The sequence below is a fragment of the Takifugu flavidus genome, chromosome 20 (genome assembly GCF_003711565.1).
Source record: "Takifugu flavidus isolate HTHZ2018 chromosome 20, ASM371156v2, whole genome shotgun sequence".
Lineage (NCBI taxonomy): Eukaryota > Metazoa > Chordata > Actinopteri > Tetraodontiformes > Tetraodontidae > Takifugu > Takifugu flavidus.
This window is the reverse complement of record NC_079539.1, coordinates 10,198,221-10,223,480: the sequence shown is the minus strand read 5'-3', so window position 1 is coordinate 10,223,480 and position 25,260 is coordinate 10,198,221. Positions and strand designations below refer to the sequence as shown.

The window sequence follows — 25,260 nt, the reverse complement described above, 5'->3', positions numbered from 1 at the left end:
CACATTTGAATTTTTTTTAATAGTTTTTTTCAATTCATCACATGTTCGATTTTATAATGTAAACCTTTGTGCATTTTTATTTAAATGTATGAAAATCTGACTGATTAAATCAATGACATAGCCTAAAATAGAATGTTTAAAACTTGTGATTAAATTATTTCAATTCTTTCTTTTTCTTTCTTTCTTTCTTTCTTTCTTTCTTTCTTTCTTTCTTTCTTTCTTTCTTTCTTTCACTATTGTTTTGAAATAGTGTATATTTGATTACATTAAAGCTTATTTTTAATCACTAAAAATTAATGTTTGAGTTGCAATTTGAAATGAAGTAAACTAAATTGAATAACCAGCCAAAGCTTTATAACAAATGGGATTTTAAAAAAAATCCACACAAATGACACACATATTATTATTTTTAATATAGTGAATATGTGGTGATATATTTATCAGCTCACATTTTTCCCACTTTTGTGGTTACTGTTGGTAGTTACTGGATTTCAATGAGCTCCACAAATTCCAAGTAGGACGTCTCGATAATGCCCTTTAGTGTCATTCTGTAAAAAAAAAAAAGAGAGAGTAAATGAGTATACTGATATAACGATGGGCTTTTTTTAAAAACATGAATGCATCACGGTCATACCAGTATGTCTTCTTGTACGGAAACATCATACATGGCCCTGTATTCATCCAAGATTTTCTTCAGGTCGATCTCAGAGCGACTCACCAGAATCCTGATCAGCGTATCCTCACATGTGCCATGGCCCTGTGACCAGCAAAAATGTTAGAAGAATGTACTCTGTCATTTTTCAGTACAGGCACCAGTATACTGATGTATGATGGTTGCATGGTTGATAAAGTTAGGCTGTGCAGATGCTCGAACCCTGACGTTCAACGTTAAGTGAATTCAGACTTCATGTATCAATGAAAGAAAAAGGGAATCATAGTTAAAGAGACCTTCATAGCTTTATGGAGCTTCTCAGCGAAGAAAGCTGGTGTGTTCCAGGCACACTTCACTAAAAAACAACAGCACAATCAGTTAAAGTCACTCCTATTTCCTATTTGCCACAAGATTTCTTTGACACTATTTTAAATTGCCACCAATGCAAGAATTCAGATGGTGTCGTCATGTATGGTTTTTTAATCGGCTTTTGGAGACTGATCAAATCTGAAATGGTATCATTGGTTTGTCTGAGGTTTTGTGATTTCTATACTTTCTTAATTCTGCTTCTTGATTAAGATTATTATCTAAAGCTGAGAATACAGAAGGATGCCTGGGAAATGGAGAGTGCATAAATTATACAGTGGTTGAATGTAGATTCAAGGTCACCATGGTAATATCATGTAGACACCTTTAGTTAAATATTTCTTCACTATTATATTTATATAATGGATCATTATACTGAGGTGAAGTGACATTAACAGTGTCTTAGCATCAGTTTACAACTGTCCTTACCAATGTCAATCAGACAGTCTTCAATATCTCCCTTCAACTCCAAGTCCAGAGCTTTCGGCAAAGAGATGTCGCTGAGGGCAGCATACTGCTGGAAGGCTAGCCATTACAAAAACAACAACAACAAACAAACAAGTATTTATGAGTGAAAGAACTCCCAGCAAGACAGGAAGCAGCTGCATAATACAATAATATGCTGAGGTTACATCCCCAAGTGCTCTTAAGGGACATCATCTAATGCTGCCTCCTCTGTGTTTCAGTCCCTTCACTCTGTCCTCCGTTGCTCCTTACTCTTCATCACTGTTAGCTAGTGTCTTGGCCATCTTTAAGCCTTAGAAGACAGCAACACTTGTACATTTTTCTACATAAACCTATAAAGGGCACACTCTCACCACTTGACAAATGAGCTATTTCCTTTGTGGCTCCCTGGACATTGAATAACATTCAGAGCAGCCTAAAGTTAACTGATTCGATCTCTCTGGGAGAATTAAAACTATTACAGAGAAATGCAGTTTATAACAGTATATGTGTGGGTAGGTCTCCCTTAATCGTAATTATTAAAGGATGAATAACATTAAATTAAAATAGGAAATAAAAAGAAGACAGGTTTCTACGTTACCCTTTCTAAATAGCTTTAGCTGACCAAGTTGTGACAATTCTAGAAGCTGATTCCTTTTTTGCTGTGGACACAGAACTGACTGATAAGTCACACAGGCACCTGTTTTATTTGCCTTCACATCAATTTTAATGTGAGAAAAGATGTTTTCGTGTATTCTTTCCTCTGCTTTTGCAACACAGCAGGGTGTGTTTGACTAACAAGAGTGTGGTTTCACCTGTTTTACCAGGTACATGGGTTGTTAAATGTAAATGAACAGTGAGGAAGGTATGACTTTTGAAGTCAAACCTGTTTTTAAGCCAAAGCCCTATAATGATCTTACTCTTGCAGAGCTGTGGCCCACTCCGCCTGGTCAGGATGTCGATGAAGGCCGCCACATTTATCCCTGAGGCATTCTCACCTGCCTCAAAGAGAATCTGCAGGAGCAGCACAAAAACAAAAACATGTCTCACAAGTAGCTTACTGCAGTCTTTCATTAGTCTCTTCAACATTCTTTTCTTTGTACTCATGAAACAGAACATTTTGCACTGTGATGTGGTCCATGCACATTAAAAGAGGAAGAGATGCTCATTTTTCTTGTACCCCTGCATCCTTTCGGGCCAGTTCAGTGTCCACTTCACCATTCTCATCTTTGTGAGCTTGGAGCATGGCCAGCAGGGCTGTGGTGAAGTCCCCGCTGGTCTCACCCCTGATGACATCCTCCAGATCTATGTTATATTCTGAGAAACATTCAGGCACAAAGACAGCACGTGTTTGCAAGACAATAACGGAAGAAAGCGCGGCTGCTGTGCTTTCAGCTGTAGATTGTGTTCGTTGTTACGCTGTCTGAGTGCATCAGGTCAAACCTTCCTTGAAGGCGCTCTTGATTTCCAGAATCTCCTTGTTTGTTCTTGTTGCGAAAATTTCCACCAGGACATCTTCATCTGTGCCCAGACGCTGTGAGAAAAGAAATCATAGGTTCATTTATTTAATCTAAGCGTATATAATTTATCATTTATTGCCTCTTTTGGAAGCAAAAAATTAACTCTTACCTGATTAACACAGTTTAGTTTGATTTAATGCTGCATTTGAGGCAAATCAATGTATTTGATTTGTATTTATTTACATTTAAAGAGAGCAAAATGAACTAAATGTGCTCAAAAAGAACTTAAATGACCGTAACATCAGAGTCCTGCCTTTTAACACCGTAGAATTAGTGCACACTATATTTATTTTACATGTTAGATGAATGTACTTTTGCTTGTTCTTGTGATGTCAGACTGGCATCCAGAACAACCAATATCAGTCGTTTCAGATGTTTCACTGAGCTCTCTGCAGGAAAAAGCTATCTCTGGAAAGCAGACTGCTCAATACTGTGTAAGGAAAAGGTACAACTTTGTACCTTTGTGGCCTTCCTGATCAGGTAAGCGTCAAAAGTAGCGGGTGACATGAGCAGAGCCAGAGAGACGTCCTCCATGTGTGACCGGAGAGCTGACTTCAGAGCTTTGTCCAATCTCTGCAAGACACACAGAGCAGCACCAAACATCCACACTGTCACTGTAAGACGCCTGGTAAAAGCTGCAGGGTCTGTTGTTTAGGGCTGGTGTGATTAGAATTACATAGATTCTATAAGATCCTAGAAAACAAACTAGAAAATCTGTTCCTTGGCCCATTATCAACATTTCCTAAAAATTTGAATCAAGTCTGTTCAATACTTTATGAGTTCAAAGCGAACAACCAAAATAAATAAGGCCGGCCATTATGTAGCCTCCTTAGCAAAGGTAAAAACTACGTTCTAGTATTTTAACTTATCTGATTCACAAGTAAAAATCAATCACTAACATAACATTGCCACGCTTGCTTTTAATGTAGTACATTGTAATGCATTTAAGCAACTTAAATTCCAGATAAAGTGAGATGTTGCGTCACCAAACAACTAAAAATGTGTCCGTATTAAATGTTGTTTGAACTTATTCTTCTATCTTTTTCATATGGGAACGATGAGTTGGCATTTTTATTCACTTGTTAAATAGTGGACTTTTTAATGGGAACTTTTCACACACCTCCCCAGCCGTTGCTTCATAAACTACTTTGATCTTCTGCCGCTGCTCATTGTTTCTCTTCACCAGGATTGAGACGATCACGTCCTCGTCCACTCCTGCAACAGAAACATTTGACCTCCGACCTCTCTTCGAAACCTTTTTCTTTATCTCTTATCCTACATGGACGTTTTTAGATGCAACGGATTCTGACACAAACAGGCCTTCCTCAATCATGCTAGTGTGGGACTGATCATTTTAGGCTTGTTTAGTCCTCAGATACGCTAAATGTCCTATGGCAGAAGACATACCTCTTGATTCAATTGAACTCTGCAGATTTGAGGCGTCACTTCGTGGGTCGAAGTCTGGGTACGGGGCAATTGTTCCATAATACTTTGGTTTCTTTTTGCCCTTTACCTGCAGCAACAACCAAAAGCAAACAAGTCATTTTGACCAAAGATGAAAGGAAATGTAAATTATTGAGGAAATATTACATGGACATCAAGCGGCAGCTCCTCTTCTGTAACTTTGATTAGATCTGATACTCACTGTGACGGTCTCATCTGGGTCTCTGTCATGGATGACGTTTTTGAAGAACTTCTTAAAGAAGGACATCTTTGCTTCTATAAAGCTATAAAATCGCAGAGTGGACTGAAATACAAAAGATCCTCACCGCTTCTGCTCAACAAGGTCACAGAAAGTCTGGTTGGTGTTTCGTATTTAAGTCGCCCAGCAGCGTCTCCGCCCGTCTCTGCACAGATGATTTCTTTTTTTTTAGCATCAACCTATCACACAACCTCAAACACAACATTCCAGTTGGGGGACAGTCAGAGGTTTGGCCGTGCGGGACTGGTTGGGTGACTATGATGCACAGACTTGTACTGTAAACTCACAGGAGTTCCACCCTAATCACACAACTTCTCATTTAGTTACACAAACAGAGAAAGAGACAAAATTCCCATTCAATCCCATTGCCTTTTATACAGAAATGTGGAAGCGCAGTTTTCACGTTTCTGTAAATGAATGTTGCTGATTTTTGTTGCTCATATATGCATCTTCCCTTACATATGTGTTTCATATCCATTTAATCATAATCCAGCCGTCCTTTTTACCAGCACTTACTTTTAATCAATGATTAGGGCCGCGCTTCAGTCCGTCCCTGTAACCTCTGGGGTTGGAATTCACCCAAATCAGGTCACCAGTCAAGCACAGGACACACACACACACACACACACACACACACACACAGGGTGCGGGAGGACACCAAAATACCAAGAGAGATTACACACTCAGGTGCACACTTCTATATAAATGTTTGATGCAGAATGGAACCCAGAGCCAGTGCTGACCTCATTCCTGTACATTCTGTCACATTATCTTTAGTCCTAATGTGTTTGTTCTATATGTTTTTAAAATTGGTATTCAGCTGTTCAGTTTTCTGACAGAAATATGCAGCTATGACTTAAAAGTAGTGATTAGCCTCATACAGGCCACTGAGTCCCTCTGTTACTGGTCAGTGTACAGACGTATTGCTGGAACATTCCTCATCTTTCCACTTTCCACTTCCTGATTATTATGAGCTGCTTCAGGCATCGGAAGCAGCTCATAATAATCAGGAAGTTCATAATAATCAGGAATTACAAACATTAAAGTGTATTAGACAACACAGTAGATGCAATGTTGTGTCTGTACAGTTTCATGAGGGTAAAAAAGACCAAAAAAATAAAACAAACGTCAGAGTTCTCACTTTTATGGTCCAAGAAAAAGGGGTTTTCATTGAACAACATGAACAAGATGATTCAAATCATATTTGGTACACGGACACATCCTCTTGTTTGTCCTCTTAATGCAAAAAATAAGGGAAAATTCCTAATTAGAATATGTAAATTTAATATACAAGACCAGAATGCAACCACATACCAAATATAAACAGTCTTTGAAACGGCACTGAGGATTACAGTTTGTACACCTGCAAGTTTTTAACAATGACCTCATCTCTCATGCAGGAATAAGAGTCCCTAATGACCATCCTTTATGTAGCCTGAACAGCCGTGAAGGAAAAGAATGAACATGAAAGATGTTTTTGCTATGTTTTTTTGTCTTTGTTTTTTTTAAACCTGTCCTGTACAAATGCTTGCTAAGCCATTTTAGGATCTTGATGCTTTTGCGTCAGATTTGCTTCTTCGAGCCAAGTCTATAGAACACATCTTGTGTCATTATGAATGCTAATTAATGGATTTTTTTTACATTTATATGTTTGTTTGAGGGACTTGCTGAACCTGACAAGAGAGAGGGAAAACTAGATAAACATGCAATAAAAGCTAATCACTTAAAAATGAACTAGCATAAGCAGCAACAAAAGTATTATAATGAGTTATTAAAATAAAAGTAATACAGATAATGGTATTAAAGATAACAGCAAAATTGACAGCAATGAACATGTGTGTGACTGTACCTGTGTGACAGTGTTTTTTGTTTGACACCTAGCGTAATATCGGGATGCTAAATCCCAGTAGAGGTATGGAGCACCTGCAGACCCCCACAGAGGACAAAGGACGTATCCTGAAAGCACAGTGCCACAGGATACACACACACACACACACACCACACACACACACACAAACACACACACACACACACCACACACACACACAACACACACACACACACACACACACACTGTGCTGCTGCTGTCTTTAATGTGGTCCTCCACCATAGCCATGACCTCGACCTGCACCAGCAGCAGCAGCAGCAGATGTTCGGGGGCCCCTTGGCCCCAGTGGCTGACTAACTAGCACTCGAGTGTGTGGGTTAGCAGATGCCAGAGCCACATCTCTCTGCAGACGAACACCTTTCCCTGCTGATCCAGGATTGGTCTTGTTTGGTTTGGTTTCAGTCGGTGTTGTCTTTTCTGGCGGAGAAACAGAAGAGTTCACACAAGAATTTATTTTTTTCATTTACTAATTTTATTTTAATAAAATCATATAGATGACTATATACTGTAGCTGGTCAAGAGTCTACTGACCAGTTTCTGGTGGAGGAGCAGGAGAGGCGAGGGATTGGTTGGGCAGAAGATCCTCCAGGTCTTTCATGACCTGGTTGGTGCTGTCCGTGTTGTTCCTTCTGTTCTTCTCTTCATCCCGAGCCTGACGACGAAAAGCGAGGGGAGACACAAAGAGATGAAGGGAAACTAAAATGATGAAAACACATTTTAGTCACAGATAAAGTCAAAGCTTCATGCTGATATCGTATGTTTTCTGCTCACCATCTGCATCTTCTTTTTCAGTTCCATGTTGGACTTTTGGTAGGCTTCAGAAACTGAGTTCAGGTAGTAGATGGCTAGACTGTTGAGATGACAAGGTTTTTAAGGTATTTTGTAAGTGGTTTTTCAGTGGTTTCACATTCAAACAAGAAAAAAAATCTTAATTTTGGGGTCATTAAAAATAAAAGCAGCTTTGGTCATTTTCCAAAAAAGCGCTACAACCAAATCACCATCTCTGCTACAAACATACACCATGAGCAGCACGGCGGGTATGATGAGGCCAGGATTGGCGGCGTAGCTGAAGAGCGTTCCCATGAAGGCTGGTAGGTCCAAGTCAATTGTCTCCATGATCACATCAAACATCTTGGCTTTCCCACTACAGGCATCAACATGATTATTGTGTGTACATGTGGAAGTGCATGACACTTTTGTTTATGTTGACACCTGAAGGGTCCACAGTCAAATGAAGGAGGCAGGGTCATGATAGTGTAGACTACAGGTAATAGACTGAGGAACAGGATGAGGAGCAGCAGACCCATGTAGAAGTTATTCGACTTGGAGGCCTTGAACACTCTCTCATGGGGCACATTGGTGGCCATCACAGCCCAGCACTGATAGTACATGGAGCTGAGGAGGCGGAGAACGTTAATGCCAATCAGCCCAGGCGCATAAAAAGCCCCCATCCTGAAATACAGCACAAGAGGTCATCATAAATAAGTAATAAATGTGTGTAAATATGCATACCATGTAAGTGGAATAATCAATAACGACATCTTGGGAATTTTTACTAAAGTGGGAAATATATGATTGAAGGTAACCTAGATGAAAGATTGATTGAGTAATTAAGCTTTTTTGACTCTGATGCAACAGAAAGTAGAGGGCTAGACACAGACGCTGATCATCTGTGCAGCAATATTAACAAAATTTTACTGCCATCAGGACTAAATATCCAAAGAAGGCATTTACCAGATCATTCCTTGATTGAAGACCAGTCCAAGCACATTACCACTGATGTCAAACTCAGCATAAGAAGGCTAAAAGAGAACAGAGGCAGTGATTGATTTCTGATATTCAAATAGTTTGGAGTCGTGACTGAAATATGTCTGACTAAATCAAAGCAATTCTATAAAAATATTCGTCGACTCTTGGTGATATGGATAATGTCACTAACAGCAAGTATTTACTTCATTTCTGTTGCCTGGACATTAAACATTTGGTTGATTTGGAACCAGTCAGACTTACAAATCCAGCTTCCAGGTCCCAGCACCAGCAGTAGTTTAGGAAACGAACAATAACAGCTCTGGCAAAGTCGCCAATCAGGATGGTCAGATAGGACACCTGGATGTCCGACACAGTCAGCTTCACAAACTCCTGGAACAAGACCGATTTGGAAAAGTCCAACGAGCATACAACATTTAGAACAATTGTGTTGTTGCTTGCGACAATAAACGTGGAAAATAAAGCAGCTCCTTTTCGAGGACTGATTGAAAACATCATTATCAGTTCGGCCCACGCATGCCAATGCTACCCTGTAGGCTTCCTCATATCTCATTACAACATATATTTGCTTCATTTGAATTACTATGCCAACTGCAGTCTCCCAGCAGGGTCCTCTGATGACATCAGCAGGATCCATGGGGGGAGGCGTGGCCTCGGTGTTGTTGATCAACAGTGAGTAGTTGGCGTAGTACTCCTTCATGGCCCATATGGAAGCGTTCTTTATGGCCTGTTCTTCTTCCAGCTGCAGGGCACAAATGAGGTATTGAGTTAACAATGGAGCAGGAATGTGAATTATTTGTCAACTATAGTTCAAAGAACTGACACCCGCCATGTTTCACTGCGTACCAGAGCATATCTGACCTTTCAGAATGTGAAGGTCACCTCTGCACTTGCTCTGGTACCAGAGACTGCTCACTGATCTGCTGGATTCTGTGGAATCAGGGGCAGGCTACTGCTGCCTCTGGTCTAAATTTGGACTTTGGATGCCAAGACATAATGTATTACCCTGCTGGGTAATGACAGGGAGGCATTATCATGCCAGGGTGGGATTCCACCATTGGGAGTAGCTTTACAATTAGGGTTTGTATCTTTATGTAAGTGTCCAAAAAAAAAAGTTTTAAAACCTCATGAGTGACTGATGAAAACGGCTTTCTGTGTTGAAATGACTAATGTTAACGTAGAATTTATGAGTCACTGATGATTGTAATTGTAATTGCTAGTACAATATTGGAACTCAATATGTAGCACACACAACACACACATACACACATACACACACACACACACGACATTACCTTTGTGTTGACCTCATCAAACAAGGCAAACAGGAAGGTATAGAGGTTCCCCAGGAAGAGGGCAAATATGCGTCCCAGCTGCCACTTGAGGGCAATCCGAGGATGATAGTCCTCCAGCTCAGCGATGGTTTCAAACAGAGGGGGACACACCAAACCGAGCAAGGACATGATGATCTCCAACTGTTCATATCACATCACATCATATCATATCATATCATAACATATCACATATCACAACATATTATAACATATCACATCACATCATATCACAACATATCATAACATATAATATCATATCAAATCATATATCGAATCATATTATATCATGTCTACTTGATCTTACTGCGTGATCTAAAATTTCCCCATCATATGAAGTTAAGTTAACTTTATTATTTAAATGATAGAGTCATATTGGCCACCTGAATCATTTAAATCTTAATATAACATCAAAAGAAACAGTAAATAAAAAAAACAGCAAAGGGCTATCTTTCTTGTAATATCAACCTTTAATCATGTGACATTACCTCATTTTTTTCATACCAGCTGAGATCATTCCGTGTGGCAAACTCCTGTGACCGCTTCACTACGAAGTAGATGAGGTATCCACTGCCGCCAAGGCTGCAGGTGATCAGGACGTTTGCCAAGACTCTCAGGAACCTCCGCAAGTGAATGTTTTCATCCTTTTGGTTCTCCTGTTCATCTACGATGGACTCCTGTTTTGTCACACATTGGCAGGGCAGAGGACCTCTCAAGTCTTTGACTGCAGTAACAACGACGTTGCAATGCTCACCTTAAAGCTTGTGGTGATAGAAGCATACTTGTTGTCAGCAGTTTCTGGATTGCCGATTAAGTAGTCCCAACTTGTGAACATTTTCCAGGCGAATGTGAACTCTCCTTCCTCTCCATCTCCACCACCAACATCTGCATTTTTGGCCATTCTGAACAAATAAAAATAAGCATTTCTCATAGATATTTCTAAATACGTCAATGGATAAACCAGTGCAACATACTGCAGCACACTCACGTGCGGATTACAACCATCAGGCTGTAGCCGAAGGTTCCAATCCCAACCAAGAGATAGGACAGGGGTAGCCTGAACTTCAGGAAGCCAATGGTCCTCTGGTTGTTGTAAAATCCATAGAAAAGGACGGAATATTTGCAATAACCCTACATGAAGAATATGTACAGAAACATTATTTACTCTTCTTATACAGTTCATTGATGGAGGCGTTTCAGTTAAATTTCATTATTTCTCCTCTGTTGATGTATGATGGCATGAAAACTTATAGTTTAACTTTTATTAACTTTAATAACATTCGTATGGCGTAAAAACATTAAAAACAGACGCAATGTGAATTTAAAGCCAGTGATGGAGGAAGTACTGAAACTTAGTACCTAAGTAAATATATAAGTGACCTGCAAAACATATATTCAAGTAAATGTATAAATCCTACATCAACAATCTTACTTAAATAAAAGTACAAAGTACTTACTTCTAGATTTAGTAAATATTTTAAAATTAGTCATGCAATGGGTTGTGCCATTTTGATAAAGAGCGTATATATACTGATTTATGCCTCTAAAGATGTTACCTGGATATTATTAAATTACCATTATGCTAAACCAATTAAGACAACAATTTATATCTTTATATTAATTATGTCCAAGAACATATAGGTGCCAGTTAGTGTCCTGATCTACAAAGCATTACCAGCGAATTTGTTTAATTTTCAGTCAACATTTTTTCATGCAAAATTTTTAGCCAATAGAGTTGATGAAATATAACATATAACACAATAAATTGTAGAAATTTAGGGGTGTCTAAAGTACAGACAGTTACTAAAAATGTAATGGAGTAGAAGTGAAAGTACGCACAATTATTTTTACTCAAGTACAGATACATTAAACAATTACTTAAGTAGTAGTAGTAGTTCACTACATTACAACAGTTAAAAACTCACATTAAAATCCATGAGAACAGAGTAATCCTGAGCAGTAGCTTGTTCTGCTCTGGGGACAGTCTTCCGTGGAATAGATCCATATGGAAGGCCCATCAGAACCTGCAAATTAAAATAAATATGAATCCTTAAATGTCTAATGGGCTATAATGATTTTTATTCAATTTTTAAAATCATAAACAAGAGAGCACCGTCTCACCTCTGGGATGACCACAAGTCCAAATGTTAAACCAAATAAGACCAGGTTCATGCCGTACATCCAGCGTAGGAAGATAAAATAAGAAGCCACAGATGAGCCGAAGTGACCTGGAGCGTTGAGAGTGTTAGTACCGCCATCCCCCGCTAGAGGTCACTGCTCAGCCGGTTCATATTCAGCAACACTTACTCTCCACCTCTTTGATTTTTCTCTCCCAGGGGATGCAGGCTGTTTTAAAATTATCAAAGTCCCTCTGAAACTTGATCCATTTCTAGAAGAAATAATAGGGGGAAAAAACATGATGTCTCCCTTTTTACTTTTACAAGAAAGTCAATAGCAAATATAAATAACAAGGTTCCTTCAGAAAATTGAATTCATTGGCTTTCCTCAGTTATAAATTATTTTTAGCTTTGAGTGGAACACTAATCAATATACTGTGCTAAGATTAAAGCAGAGTGCTGATTTTATTTTTAAACTAAGCAGCAAATGTGCTTTTTTCTTTAAAACATTCTGAATAACCTTTGTCATCATCACTTTGTAGGCATACCACTTCCTGCCTTTGCCTTTGCCCAAAGCTCCTTCAAACTTATCCACAAATTGTTGGGCTTCCCTGCAGCGATAAAGTAATGTTAGTACAAAGATGAAAAACAAGTTGCTGCCACACACTATAATTCGCAAATCCTATAAAATAATCTAAAGACATGAAATAAACTGCTGCCTTTTAATGGCAAAACAGGCATTTGACAAATGTGCACCAATTAGCAGCAGCAGCAGGAGGGTGGCTGGGCAGAGATTACTTTAGGTGTGTGAGCCTGCGTTTCATTCTCCAGGGTTTGTTCCTTATGGTAGCAACCAGCTTCTTCTTCTCCTCCACCTCCTCCATCAGTCGTGCCATCTCTCCCTCAGACATGGACTCCTCCTCATCGGCCTCGGAGTCAGAGTCTGACGAGCTAGAGACACACGGGGGAGGAATTACTACGGACAACACAAAACCTTCGAATGATCACAGAATATTACAAAAATGAGACTTGTCTGTGTAGATTCTCAATCATCCAGGTCATTGTATCTGGACTGGGTTTCTTCTCTTGAAAACGTTTCGCCTTCAAGAGAAGAAACCCAGTCCAGTTGACAGAGAAAACTACCTTGGAAAAATAAGACTTCTGCTTTCTTTTAAGATTGTAACATAAGATTATAATGATCCAACAAATATTATTTGTTATTATAACAGCTTTAAATGCGATTTTTTTAATGAAAGCATGAGTTTAAAAAGAATAACCTATCAATAAATTATTAATGAACAGATGTTTTAAAATAAATACTGTACAATATTCATTGGTTTTTGTCAAATACAGGTTTTTTTTAAATCTATGAGTAGTTCTAGTAACCTTTTACCTCAGTGTTATGCAAGTACTTATATTAGTATAATGTGTATATATATATTGGTATAGTGGATTCACCTTTCATCTTTCTTTTTTTTTCTTTTTTCTTTGTCTTTGTCTTTGTCCTTGTCCTTGTCTTTGTCTTTGTTATTTCCTTTCGTGTTTGCTTTCCTCCCCTTATTGCCATCTTCCTCCTTACCTCTGTTCTTCTTTCCTTTTTTCACATCACTGTCCTCCTCACTGCTGTCCTTGGCTCTGCCGCCTTTCTTTTTGACAGCTGCCCCTCCTCGTTTTCTCCTTGGAGCCTCATCTTCGCTCTCATCTTCATCACTACCACCACCGCCTCCACCTCTCCTGGTGGGAGTTTTGGCATTTCTTCCTTTGCGCTTCCTGTTGGTTGCGTCCTCGTCATCATCAACTGTGTTTTTGCCCCTGTTTCTACCATTTGCACCTCCTCTTCCAGCTGCCCCCCTCCTGTTTGTTCTCCTCTGGGGAATGCCATCTACAATAGAAAGAAATGAAGCCAGATTTAGGTAAGAGGTTTTTGGATCCAAAGCAACATAAAACCTATAAAACCTTTAAATCTGTTTAATGATGTTTCTGAACTCACCATCACTGTCGCTCAGGTCTTCACCCATCTCAATCTCAACTGAGGATGCGAAAGATATAGTTAGACCTTCTCTGACCATCAACCAGCAGCTATTTACACAATGTACTCACATGCCAGTGTAAAAAAAAGTACTCCAGCAGGATCCAAACTCATTCTTTCTAATCAGGAACAGTTCAACATGACACCAGTGGTGGGATCCATGTTGATAAGCTTTATTGTGATGTTTGTCATGCCACAAATGATCACCTCAGATGAATCAAGTTATCCCATACATCAGCCCACTCAAGCTGCTTCTGTATAATCTCTTCCATAAGTAGGAGTTCAGAATGTGGTGGAAGTGAAAAATGTGTTGTGAGTAATGAGTCAGAAGATAGCAACCAAATAAAGGTGTGATGTTTAGTTTAGTTTAGTTAGTGGTTATGTTCCACGGGATGAACGGGACTTACTGTAGAAGGGGAGATTTTTCTGAAATGAATTAATGAAGTGAGAGAGCGGTTATTGGTGGTGATTTTAACAAACATTATGAGGGTTATCAAGGAAAAAGGTCCCACTTCACAAAAAGTATGGAAATGGCTGCAGTGATGGCTTTCTCTCCAGAGAGACTAGAAAATAAGATGACGTATCAGGGTGGAGGTAGTGGCACTACTGTGTGACCGCATTCTGTACAGACAGCAAAGAAGTGGTAGGTGAGAAAGACAGCTGAGAATGGTGGGATGTAGGGAGGCTAGTGGTGAGGAAGAGCACAAAGGCAGAGCAGAGGAGAGGAGAGGAGAGGAGAGGAGAGGAGAGGAGAGAGGAGAGGAGAGAGAGGAGAGGAGAGGAGAGGAGAGGAGAGGAGGAGAGGAGAGGAAACCATGACCCAGTGGGGTGACAGAGGCCTGTCAGGTGATCATGTTTCTGGACCCTTGGAGCCTCGGCCTATAGCAGCATAGCTCAGATGTGACCTAATGATTAGACGACCCCCTAAGTATGATAGTTTGTCTGTTTATGATAATAACTGGAACTACAGAATTAGTAACAATAAGCTTTTTCAAAGAGGAAGGTTTTAAGTCTGATCTTAAAAGTAGCGATGGAGTCAGCCTCCCGTACCTGGACAGGGAGCTGGTTCCACAGCAGGGGGCCTGGTAGCTAAATGCTAGACTCTGGGGACCACAATTAGACCAGCATTCTGAGAGCGGAGCGGTCTATTGGGCTGGTAAGGTGTCACTAGCTCCTCCAGGTAGGATGGAGCTAGGCCTCTGAGGACCTTGTAGGTCAGAAGAAGGGTTTTAAAAATGATTCAAGATTTAATGAGCAGCTAATGAAGAGACGCCAGTACATCTCAATAAATTGATCAATTTCCTAAAATAAGAACCAGCTGAGTACATTTAGGCCAACTCAGTATATTAAAAACTATCTCAGGATGTTATTTCATAAATGGACATCATTATTCAACATGATTCAGTGCTACACGAACCAATAAAACTCTGTCAGGGACACAACAAACTCTCGGTGACTCCAGTCTTTAACTTACCTTCATCTGATGTGGCAACATCCTGTTTTCTGGGCATGATGATGGGTTAAAAAACTTCTGCCTGGTGTTCGTTTTCCAAAGTCCCCTCGGCCACCGAATGCTGCGATCAATTAACCACCCAGAGAAGCTGAGCTGTGGTATTGGGCAGGAAGCCGGTGTTTTTACTACAAGCAGGGCCACACAACAGTGCACCCCCACTGGGGCCACCCATTATTAAACATGAGACTTTCAGCAAGACTTGGCTCTTGTCACCACCCTCTAAAATGTCCTGATACATTCTCACTCCCTGTTATTGGAGACAACACAGGCTAGACTGGACACTTCTAAAGTTTTAATGAAGGTTTAGGTTTCTCTGTGTTAAGTTCATTGTCCAAGCTGTTAACACCCTTAGATGACCTCACTTTTCTCCCCCTTTCTCTAAAGCGGAGAGCTGGATGCCACTTAAGACATCTTATATACGGTTCACCCCCATAAACAATGTAGGACATATCAATTTTCATGTCCAGGTCTATTACACGGTTGGCCGTTCCCACTTGTGAGACACTAACAACGCTCCCTTTTGGTCTGCAGGTGTGTGTGTGTGTGTGTTCTCAAGTTTTGTGATTAAGTTTTGACTGCTGTGCTGCTACACTTGCGAGGAGGTGGTATTTGCCCCCATGAATGAGCATTTCTTTTCTGTATTTGCTCGATTGGGATTATGGCAGGAGCAGCTTATATAGCAAAGCATTTATTTTTTTAACGTCTTTAGTTCATAAGGCTTCCAAACCACCTACAGCAGTATTAGAGTATTTGAATTGTGTGGTTAATTTGAAGAAACTCCTGGAAATACTGCCCAAGGTGGTGGCTGTGATGTGCTGGGATCTCTCCAACATATACATCTTTCCTGTTTTAACGATGGTTGCCATCCCTTCAAAAACAAAATAGTCCCGTATTTGGACACTAAAAGATGCGTCTCTTTTGGAACTTTGAAAAACCCATGTTGGATTTGTTATAAAGAAACAGGGCAGTTCTGACTGCCTCTGCTGCCTCCATCTGTCTGGAATGACAGATGTTGTGTCACTGTTGCCATAGGAACGTCACTGTCTTGACCAATAGGAAGCGCTGACAGTTTAAATCAAAGTGAAAAAAAACTATTAAAAAATAGTAATGATATATAGTTTTAAATTACTGTATATTTGTAATAATCCAAAACTGATATTGGCATGTACTTGAAAAATTAATAAGAAAACAAGTAAAACAAGAAGCCACAGAGCCAGGGGAAACACACAGACAGTTTTTTGCTTGTCTTCCTGTCAGCATTAGCAGTTATTTATGTAAAAACTTCCTGAAAATGCTAATAATGGGCCAGAGAAGATCCTAATATATTTTGGTGGTGTTCCTTATTTCGGTGGGATTTGATCTTTGATCTTGATGCAACCTAAAATGTTGTGTAACTTTTGTGTCACTATACCACGAGTGTCACACACACGTGGGGAAATGAGCTGCTCTGTGGAGGTCGGCCCTCTCCGAGGGCTTTGGTTCTGGTTAAAGATAAACGTTGGTTTAAGATTTTGTCAGAAAACAAGACAGAAAAAATTCTACTTCCAAAATTTAATGAAAATCCCTTTAGGTGTTTTTGAGACATCCAAATGTCTAATATTTTGAATTTTTTAAAATGTCAAATCATTTTTTTAAGTAAAACATTGCAGGTGATAGTAGTAAAGGTAAACACATTGTCCACATATGTCTTATCTTTTCTATTTTACTTTTCTAAATCTCTTGTCTGTGAAAACAAAACTGAAGCACAAATGTAATGATGGGCCCCGTTGAGATGGCGACCCTGACATCCGCTGCGTGTTTCTCTGAGGGTCCAGAGGAATTGGTGCATGTGCATGTCCATCTCAGCTGAGGGTCTGAAGCGACAGCCAAGGGCTCTTAAGCAGCTGCTCGCGAAAAGCCGCAACTTTCTGGGAAGTTTCCTCCACGTACCTGGAACAAACCAGCCAGCAGCTATCAGCATTCAACTGTGTGCACACGCGTGTGTGTGTGTGTGTGTGTGTGTGTGTGTGCACTTTTGCCTGCGTGAGTGCACGCAGTACCTGTCTAGTCGCCTCTGGACCACTTTCATGACAAGAGTTTTGTCAGAGCAGTAATCGTGAAACTTCTCCACCTCCTCTTTGTTCAGGAGGCCCTGGTTCTGCTGGTACCATCGCTGTTTCTCCCGCAGCTCTTGTAACAACTAAACACAAGTTTGCGTTAGCACAAGAACAGTTTAGCACGTGTTAGCATGAATGCACTAATGCAGCTCTGAAGCATTCCCAGCAGACCTGCGCTTTATACATTTTACAGAAGAAGCTAGCGGTGCATTTGTGCTGTATGCGTCAAGCATGACGGGCCTTCTCGTCCCAACTTTAATCTTTGTTTCTTTGTTGGCATCACATGCCATTATGTTTTGTCATTTTTGTGCTGCTCAAATTGCTAAGACCAGCTAAATGGATGTTGCACAGACATTTGTAGGGTTCCATTAAGGACCAAGACATGGAATCAAGGGTACAGCTCCTGTTGGTGCTGATATTTCATAGATGGCAGAAGACGCCATGGCAGCTGTGAGTCGGGTGTTGCTCTACCTTCTTATGATGCTCCTTCAGGAAGTTGGCAACTCCCTTTCGATTCTCTTTGAACTCTTGTACACATTTAGCAACGAGATTCTCAACGTCTGTGGCGCTCAGAGTTTCTGGGAATTCCAGATTCACCAGGTGGGGGACCAGGTAGTCATCCACATGCTCCAACTGCCAGTCCTGCTGCTCTGCGGTCTGGCAGGCAAAACACACAATAAGGTTACATGACAGTCATGGAAAGAAAAATGACATTTATAAACTGTACATACTCTGTATTCTGTTGATTAAATCATAACTATAATCGCACTACATGCTTAGGCACCAGGTTAGGACTTAATCAATCAGACCCAAATAGCCCTTTGTGTGTGTGTGTGGTGTGTGTGTGTGTGTGTGTGTGGTGTGTGTGTGTGTGTGTTGTGTGTGTGTGTGTGTGTGTGTGTGTGTGTGTGTGTGTGTGTGTGTGTGTTACCTTCAGTTTCTGTTTCTGGTGTTTGTGGGCCAAAGCAGCTCCTGCGTATGTCCATGGAGAGAAGATGAGCTGAAGGTTCTTCTCCTCCTCCTCTCTGGACTGCAGGATGTCTCTGAACTTCTCACACATTCAGATTTGACAGATACTTGGTATCAAGTTTTAATTGAAAATACTATGAATACTATGGCTGACCTGTCTGATGTCAATGTGATCTAAAACATTCACCAAACTCTACCTAAAGTTAGGCCTTCCAGACAGGCTAAAAGTCAGTAAAGGGGGTCATTTTCAAACTTTACTGTTGTTCAGAAGCAGAACTGAGATGCCGCAGTGGTAAATAAGATCTTGAGCTAATCCTGCTTTGTGTTCCCAATTTTAACAGCAAACGTTTGGTCCATAAAGGATGGTTCTGATTAATTTACAGGATTTTCTTTAAGGCTTGCCCCAGCAATGTCACTGTACACCTTAAAACCTTGATGAAGGTGAGTCTTTAGGAAAATAATCACCATAGTTACCTCATTTCGAGACACTTTAGCATGTTCGGCTGCTGCGATTTCACCCTTTACCAGGTCCTGTAGTACCAAGTAGAGCACTATTCGACTGGGGGGCTTTACAGAAGGGTCAACCTGACAGACACACAGATGTAAGACGTTATGATCAGATGGGGGTGGGCTGACTGAAGGCTACTGACTGAAGGTCTGTACCTGCAGCGTTTGGATGTTGGCGCTGGTGAAGTCCTCCGCCCTCCGTGATTCTGTTGCCGGCAGTGGTTTGATTAGCACACGCTTTGAGGGGATGGCTGCGAAATACTCCATGTGATAGGTCAACTGGATCTTCCGCTCATCCATAAGAAACACCCGCTTGGCCACATCATCACTGAGTGGAAGGTTTGGATTTCTGTGGAAACGCTCCTCCACTTTCTGTTTGCTCACAAAGATCAAGCTCTGGTAAATCTAACTAGTCGGATACAATCATGTTCATAGCCATAAACATCAGTTCGTTGTGCTTCTTTCCATGTATTTTGCATTGCATAAATATAAACTTGCAACAGCAGCTAAAACAAGCTAAGCTAATGATTGTCCATTCATCCTTATGGGGCAAGATTTCATATCTTAGGCATGAGGAAGTCTGACCGTTTACCCAATTAACAAAAGCATAAATCAGTCCTTTAGAGTTTTGCCCAAATCGAATCGAATGCAGCCGTAAAACAACAAACATCATCACAGAAACACTTCAAAAAGTCAAAAGGTCTCCTCCTCCTCTCTTCTCATTGATTACTCAGTACATCCCTCCACTCTCCGCCCGAGTTCTAAATCTGTATCTTCAAGATAAATGTATTTGCATGTATGTTGCAAAATAAACAGAATACTAGTAGTCTACTATTATTATGTTGTAAAATAAACAGAATACTAGTAGTCTATTATTATTATGTTGTAAAATAAACAGAATACCAGTAGTCTACTATTATTATGTTGTAAAATAAACAGAATACCAGTAGTCTACTATTATTATGTTGTAAAATAAACAGAATACCAGTAGTCTACTATTATTATGTTGTAAAATAAACAGAATACCAGTAGTCTACTATTATTATGTTGTAAAATAAACAGAATACCAGTAGTCTACTATTGTTATGTTGTAAAATAAACAGAATACCAGTAGTCTACTATTATTATGTTGTAAAATAAACAGAATACTAGTAGTCTACTATTGTTATGTTGTAAAATAAACAGAATACTAGTAGTCTACTATTGTTATGTTGTAAAATAAACGGAATAATAGTAGTCTACTATTATTATGTTGTAAAATAAACAGAATAATAGTAGTCTACTCTCACACCTGACATCCAGGGGGCATTTGTGCATTTCGAAATATTAACCTTGCATTTTGGCTGGTATTGGAGACCATTTTTACTGTTACCAAATAACCTTTGACATCTATAGTCTCAACGTATATGAAGATTTTGAATCATTTACACACTAGTGTATAACGCATCCAAAAGGAGCCAGGTTTTGTCCCCGCTGTTTCAATCTTTACCTTCAGAGGAATATGTTGCACATCCGAGAGCCCATCTGGGATGGAAAAGCTGATGCGGCGGTAGTGGAGGTAGTCAAACCGGCCTTCAAACATCTCTGTCATGTCACTTTTTGTCAACACTCTGCGCAGCAAACCGTCAGCTCGCGCACTGCTGTTAAACTCCATCTTGTGCTCTGCATCGGAATACCTGTGGACTGAGTCAGGCACACCACCGTCACACAAATGTCTCCTCATGCAACTGTTGGTGCGAGCGGGGCTGTTGAGAAACTGTGGGAAATTAACAATTTTTGTAGGAACATGTGGAAGCCGCATTCTTAGAAGTTTAGTAAAGTCTGATTAATAGTGACATCAAGCTCTAACTGGGACACTGCAGGACGTCGATTTACATAAAAGATGGAAACTCCGTCCAGGCAGAAAGTGCTCCGTGGTGACATGAAGGATCTTGTTAAATTCTCTGTGGTCCAGAAAGTCAGTTCTGCCTTGATACCACTCCTTCACCAGCTCCACCTCGGTGCCTTCAACACACAGAGCGAATGTTATAAAACGTGGGAAAAGGCCGTGCACGTGATTGTCTTGCACACGAAGACACACACAGCTCAGGTCTTTGTATGTTGTCAGTCGGGTGAGCAGCCCATCAGACTGCAGGTACAGCCCAAACCTCTCCAGCTTTGCTTTCCTGTAGAATGTCACCTTCTTGCCTCCAGGATATCTGTGCTCCAGGTCTGAAATAAAGGGAGCTGCGTCAGCAACAGAGTTTGAAATCTAAATCTATTCTCAAAGATAAGTCAAGTAGCATCTAACTGACTTGGCAGGAAAACAAAGAAGCAAATGGGATAAAATATACAGCCTTGGGTCAACTGAAATTACGAGATGTTGGCCTACTTTTCTTTGAGATTGAGATGCAACTGCTCCAGGGCTTTGGCATTTGAAAAGCTTTGGGGCCCAGCTCCACCTTTATTTAAAGACAGCACAAGCACGGTTTATCCAAAATCCAAGACAGATGATATATCAGGATACATAAAGAGCCAGGGGACACTTTTAGATGGAAAAAGGCCACATTTCACTCAGGAAATAAACGGGCCAAATGTCAGTTTCAGAACTATATAATAAAAGATGTCACATTTAGAATAATCGCCAATATTTGACTACTGAACATGAGCTTGATTTAAATTAAATCAGATCAAAGAAAATTCAGTAAATGTGAATTATGATTGAAGAAAATCTGACTTCAAATAAAGATTTGTGCAAAACTTTAAACAGTACATCTCTGAATCCCAATCCAGGTTAAAAAAAAAGTAGTTTTCCAAGACACAACGAAGCAGGAGAATCACTGTGCCACAAATCTCTGGACATTTAGGTCAGTGCTGCGTTGTGCACCTCTAACCTGAACTTGTTGACACGTCTGAAAGATGCACATGGCTAAAAGTCCTACCTCCTGTTCACTGTTTAGTTTCCCCAAGAAACGAATCTCCTTCCTCTTCAACACTTTATCCTTCAGCTTTTTTTTGCAGGTCACTCCAGCCAAGACTGGTTCCCACCTCTTCAAATCTTCCAGGTCATACTTCACCTCCTGCACACACACACACACACACACACACACACACACACACACACACACACACACACACACTGCAGTGTGAGCTCCAGGCTGTCCTGAGCTTCATAGGTCACAACGTTGGGAACTCACAGAGCAGTCCTTGCAGCACTCCTGCATGTTGACATAGTAGTTGTAATTGTCCCACATGCTCTCGATGCCCAGGAAGTGCTCGTCGTCGGTGGAGTGGCTGTTCCCACTCAGAGGGTCGATGAAGAAGTTTTCCTCAATGTCCCTGCTGCCCGAAAACACCAGAACCCAGCAGTGGACCCGCAAACCTCTCAGGGTGTCAACAGGTGGCTCTTCACCTTTCTGGAGAGTAGAAAGGAGAGGTCATAGGTCAGAGGAGCAAAAGTTTCTATCTTTATTTTCTGGTCTGTGCCTGGAGATTCCCCAGAATCCCCTGCTGGTGGGCATTAGGAACGTCAGATTCTAATTTAGATCGTGTCTGTTATGATGAAAAGTGTCTCTAGGTATTTATTTTTGTCTCTCCCGTAACCGAGGGCTTGACGCTCGACACACAACAACCCAAGGAAAACCCTCTTTTAACAGGAAGAAACGTGAAGCAGGACCAAGCTCACACAGTGGGACCCTCTGGCTGATGGCCGGCTGGGAAAATACAGCAACATAAAGGAGTAAAGTTACATTAAAAAAAAAAGGGGTCACATAAAAAATGTTTTTTTTGCTTTTTACAAATAGCATTTGTTTTGCAAATGTTAATTTGAAGATGTGACTGCACACAAAGTCCTCCATTCCAGGGTCACGGCTTCTTTCGCTGCCCTGGACCCCCCCCCCCCCCCCCACAATGACAGAATCAGCCACATATTTTAGAATTCTTCTGTTTTCTGGACACATATTTGGGTCCAGGATGAACAAAGGTGGTGAAAGTACGCACCCTTGTGGGGAGCTCATGAAGGAGCAAAGGTTTTCAAAAATAATCCAAAATCCATCCCACAAGTTCCAAGTTAAGATCAAAGTCAATGAAAAGATCCCATTAATGTTAGATATTGATGGGACAGTCAAGGACTGGAATCATGTTTAGAGGCTATGGAAGCTGTTTCTTATTTTAGCTTCAAAAGAAACATTGTCAGATCTACAGATCACCTGTGCAGATTCTTTGTTCTTTTTCTTCATTTCCTGCTGCACAAGATAGCGACTCTGCAGCTTCTTCTTTGGTTTCAGTCTGTACTTGTTCTGCTGTGGCTCCTGCATCATATCCTGAGAAGAAGATGCGACACAAAAATAGTCAAAGATGCGCCAATTCAATCATTTGCATTCTTCTAAGCATATCCGTATCACAAATTTCAGTATTTACCAACATCTACCTACTCTTGACCTACACCTGTTGTTTATTTTCCGTGGCTGCCCCCGCAGGTGGTGCATATAGACCACGGCTTATGGGAAGATGCTAGTTAGTAATGGGTCTACAGGTGTGCTGCTTCCCAGGGAGACAAAACCTTAAACAACCTGTCACCAGTGATGTGAGAATTCCTCGATTATGTTGCAACTATCTCCGAAAAACAGAAAAATAAAATCCTTGAAGGTCGCTAACGTTGAGATTTTAAAGTTTACTGCACAAATGAGCTGCCCAACCATGTTTTACACTTCATACAGCTTTTAAATATCCATTTCCTTGGTGTCCTTCGTTTCCTTCGTTACCTTTTCTCCAGTGTCCATTGGGGGGCATTCCTGCTCGGTCTGGTCGCACTCACACATCTCCCTGCTGGCGTAGCCGCTCACACAATAGGCCTCGTAGTCAGCGCCGATCAGCAGGCTGCACAGCAGCGTGGCCGCTTCGAAACATGTGGCACTTTGACTCTGCAGCACCGTAGAGGGTGCGAAGAGCTGCCGGGGCTGAAACAGCGCACACGCTCACAGATGGAGATGGAAATGGGAATGAGAGCGCCAATGGTGGCCATTCTTACCAGGTTCACAGGGGACTCCAAAGGCTTCAGGGACAAAAGGTCAGCCACAACGGATGCACAGCCCTTCCAGTGGTAAAGTTCAGGGTGTTCCACTGCTGTGGGCCGAAGAGTGGTCGACACAAACTTCTGAAGATTACAGGACAAGTATTAGACGGACATTAACAGAGGGTACTTACAGGCCGTCTGGCCATGAGAGTACACGTCGTTACCTTGATGCCATTTTCATTCTCCGGACACATCAGCAGTGGTCTGCGTTCGGGGAATAAGTGGGAATACTGACGCTGGAAGTTTTCGGCAATTTCAACCATTCGAGCCTCAGAGGAAGAGTTGTAGGACGCTGTGGTGCCTTCACTGAGTCTGTGATACAAATACACATATTCAGCATTTATTACATTCACTTACCTAAATGAAAGTGAATAAGACATTGGTAAGACATTTGGATGGCTCGATATTAAAATTCCACTTTATTTTGATTTAAGACTGTCATGAATGTGCATGTGTGTGTGTGTGTGTGTGCGTGTGTGTGTTTAAGCTCACAGCTTCTGCAGTAGATCTGAAATCCTCCTGGGACCCTCCTGCTGAAGTCTTTGCTCCTCCTGCAGTTCTGATTCTCCTCTTGGCTTTTCACTCTGTGACTCTGCCCATGGCTCCATCTTTCCATCGTAAATATAAATATGGTCTACACACATTTCTGGGATTTCTGTGTATGAATAGACTTCCTTCCAGTCTCTGTCTCATTGTCTCTACTTATTTAGCATCGTCACATTTAACTGTGTCTCTGTTTTCCGTGTCTCGGGCCTATTGGAGTCCTGTTACAATTCATGTGCATCAATAAACTTATCTTTATATACCAAAATCATTTCTCTCCTATTTCACTATAGTTCTCAATTACATTTACTAATTTAAACACTTTTAAATTCTTTATTTGAACTCTGTTTTACTGTTGAATGCTTCTGTACCTTCATGCATACACAAGTATCACCTACAAAAAGATGCTATATATTGTACATATACTGTATATGTATGTGCATGAGGGTCTCATTTAATTTCTAAATCAAATGATAGTTTAACTCTTCGTTGCATGAATGTGTGTTCAGGCCGTCATACCCTGTCACTCAAACGATGCTTAAATGTACAGAATTACAGATAAAAAGTGCTTACCGTGAACAACTTTGATAAAGAATTTTTAAAACGTTCAACAACTTCATTGCACTTCTTTCCTTTATTTTCTCTATATATATTTGCCATCTGAAAGAACAAAACCAGCAATTAATGAGCACATATGATGCCACTGGCTGCACCCCCCCCCCCCCCCCCCCCCCCACACACACACACACACACTTAATACACT

At 40.7% G+C, this 25,260-nt stretch overlaps 3 protein-coding genes across 3 annotated transcripts; all 3 read right to left on the bottom strand.

Annotated features, from left to right (window-relative positions):
• Positions 1-389: 389 nt before the first annotated feature.
• On the bottom strand, positions 390-4,846 carry LOC130517588 (annexin A1-like). Its single transcript, XM_057019565.1, has 11 exons — positions 4,628-4,846; positions 4,390-4,495; positions 4,103-4,197; positions 3,442-3,555; positions 2,906-2,996; positions 2,643-2,779; positions 2,383-2,476; positions 1,448-1,543; positions 949-1,007; positions 635-757; positions 390-548 (listed from the first exon to the last, which is right to left on the bottom strand). The coding sequence occupies exons 1-11, from the start codon at positions 4,691-4,693 to the stop codon at positions 492-494; spliced, it is 1,038 nt and encodes a 345-aa protein (XP_056875545.1). The 5' UTR covers positions 4,694-4,846; the 3' UTR covers positions 390-491.
• A 1,899-nt stretch (positions 4,847-6,745) lies between these two features.
• tmc2a (transmembrane channel-like 2a) lies at positions 6,746-14,327 on the bottom strand. The gene is made up of 19 exons (XM_057018865.1): positions 13,778-14,327; positions 13,246-13,669; positions 12,586-12,738; positions 12,308-12,398; positions 11,978-12,059; positions 11,792-11,898; positions 11,596-11,694; positions 10,659-10,801; positions 10,425-10,572; positions 10,159-10,347; positions 9,635-9,814; positions 8,923-9,081; positions 8,583-8,711; positions 8,307-8,374; positions 7,785-8,024; positions 7,591-7,716; positions 7,344-7,422; positions 7,104-7,224; positions 6,746-6,989 (listed from the first exon to the last, which is right to left on the bottom strand). Exons 1-19 carry the CDS (start codon positions 13,854-13,856, stop codon positions 6,775-6,777), a joined length of 2,832 nt encoding a protein of 943 aa, XP_056874845.1. The 5' UTR covers positions 13,857-14,327; the 3' UTR covers positions 6,746-6,774.
• Positions 14,328-16,865: 2,538 nt separating this feature from the next.
• ccdc135 (coiled-coil domain containing 135) lies at positions 16,866-25,188 on the bottom strand. The gene is made up of 17 exons (XM_057019656.1): positions 24,447-25,188; positions 24,119-24,266; positions 23,910-24,035; positions 23,644-23,838; positions 23,089-23,202; positions 22,078-22,296; positions 21,823-21,960; positions 21,273-21,342; positions 20,984-21,112; positions 20,777-20,905; positions 20,391-20,584; positions 19,058-19,273; positions 18,869-18,979; positions 18,357-18,473; positions 17,897-18,082; positions 17,369-17,508; positions 16,866-17,258 (listed from the first exon to the last, which is right to left on the bottom strand). The coding sequence occupies exons 1-17, from the start codon at positions 24,596-24,598 to the stop codon at positions 17,171-17,173; spliced, it is 2,472 nt and encodes an 823-aa protein (XP_056875636.1). The 5' UTR covers positions 24,599-25,188; the 3' UTR covers positions 16,866-17,170.
• Between the last annotated feature and the right edge of the window lie 72 nt (positions 25,189-25,260).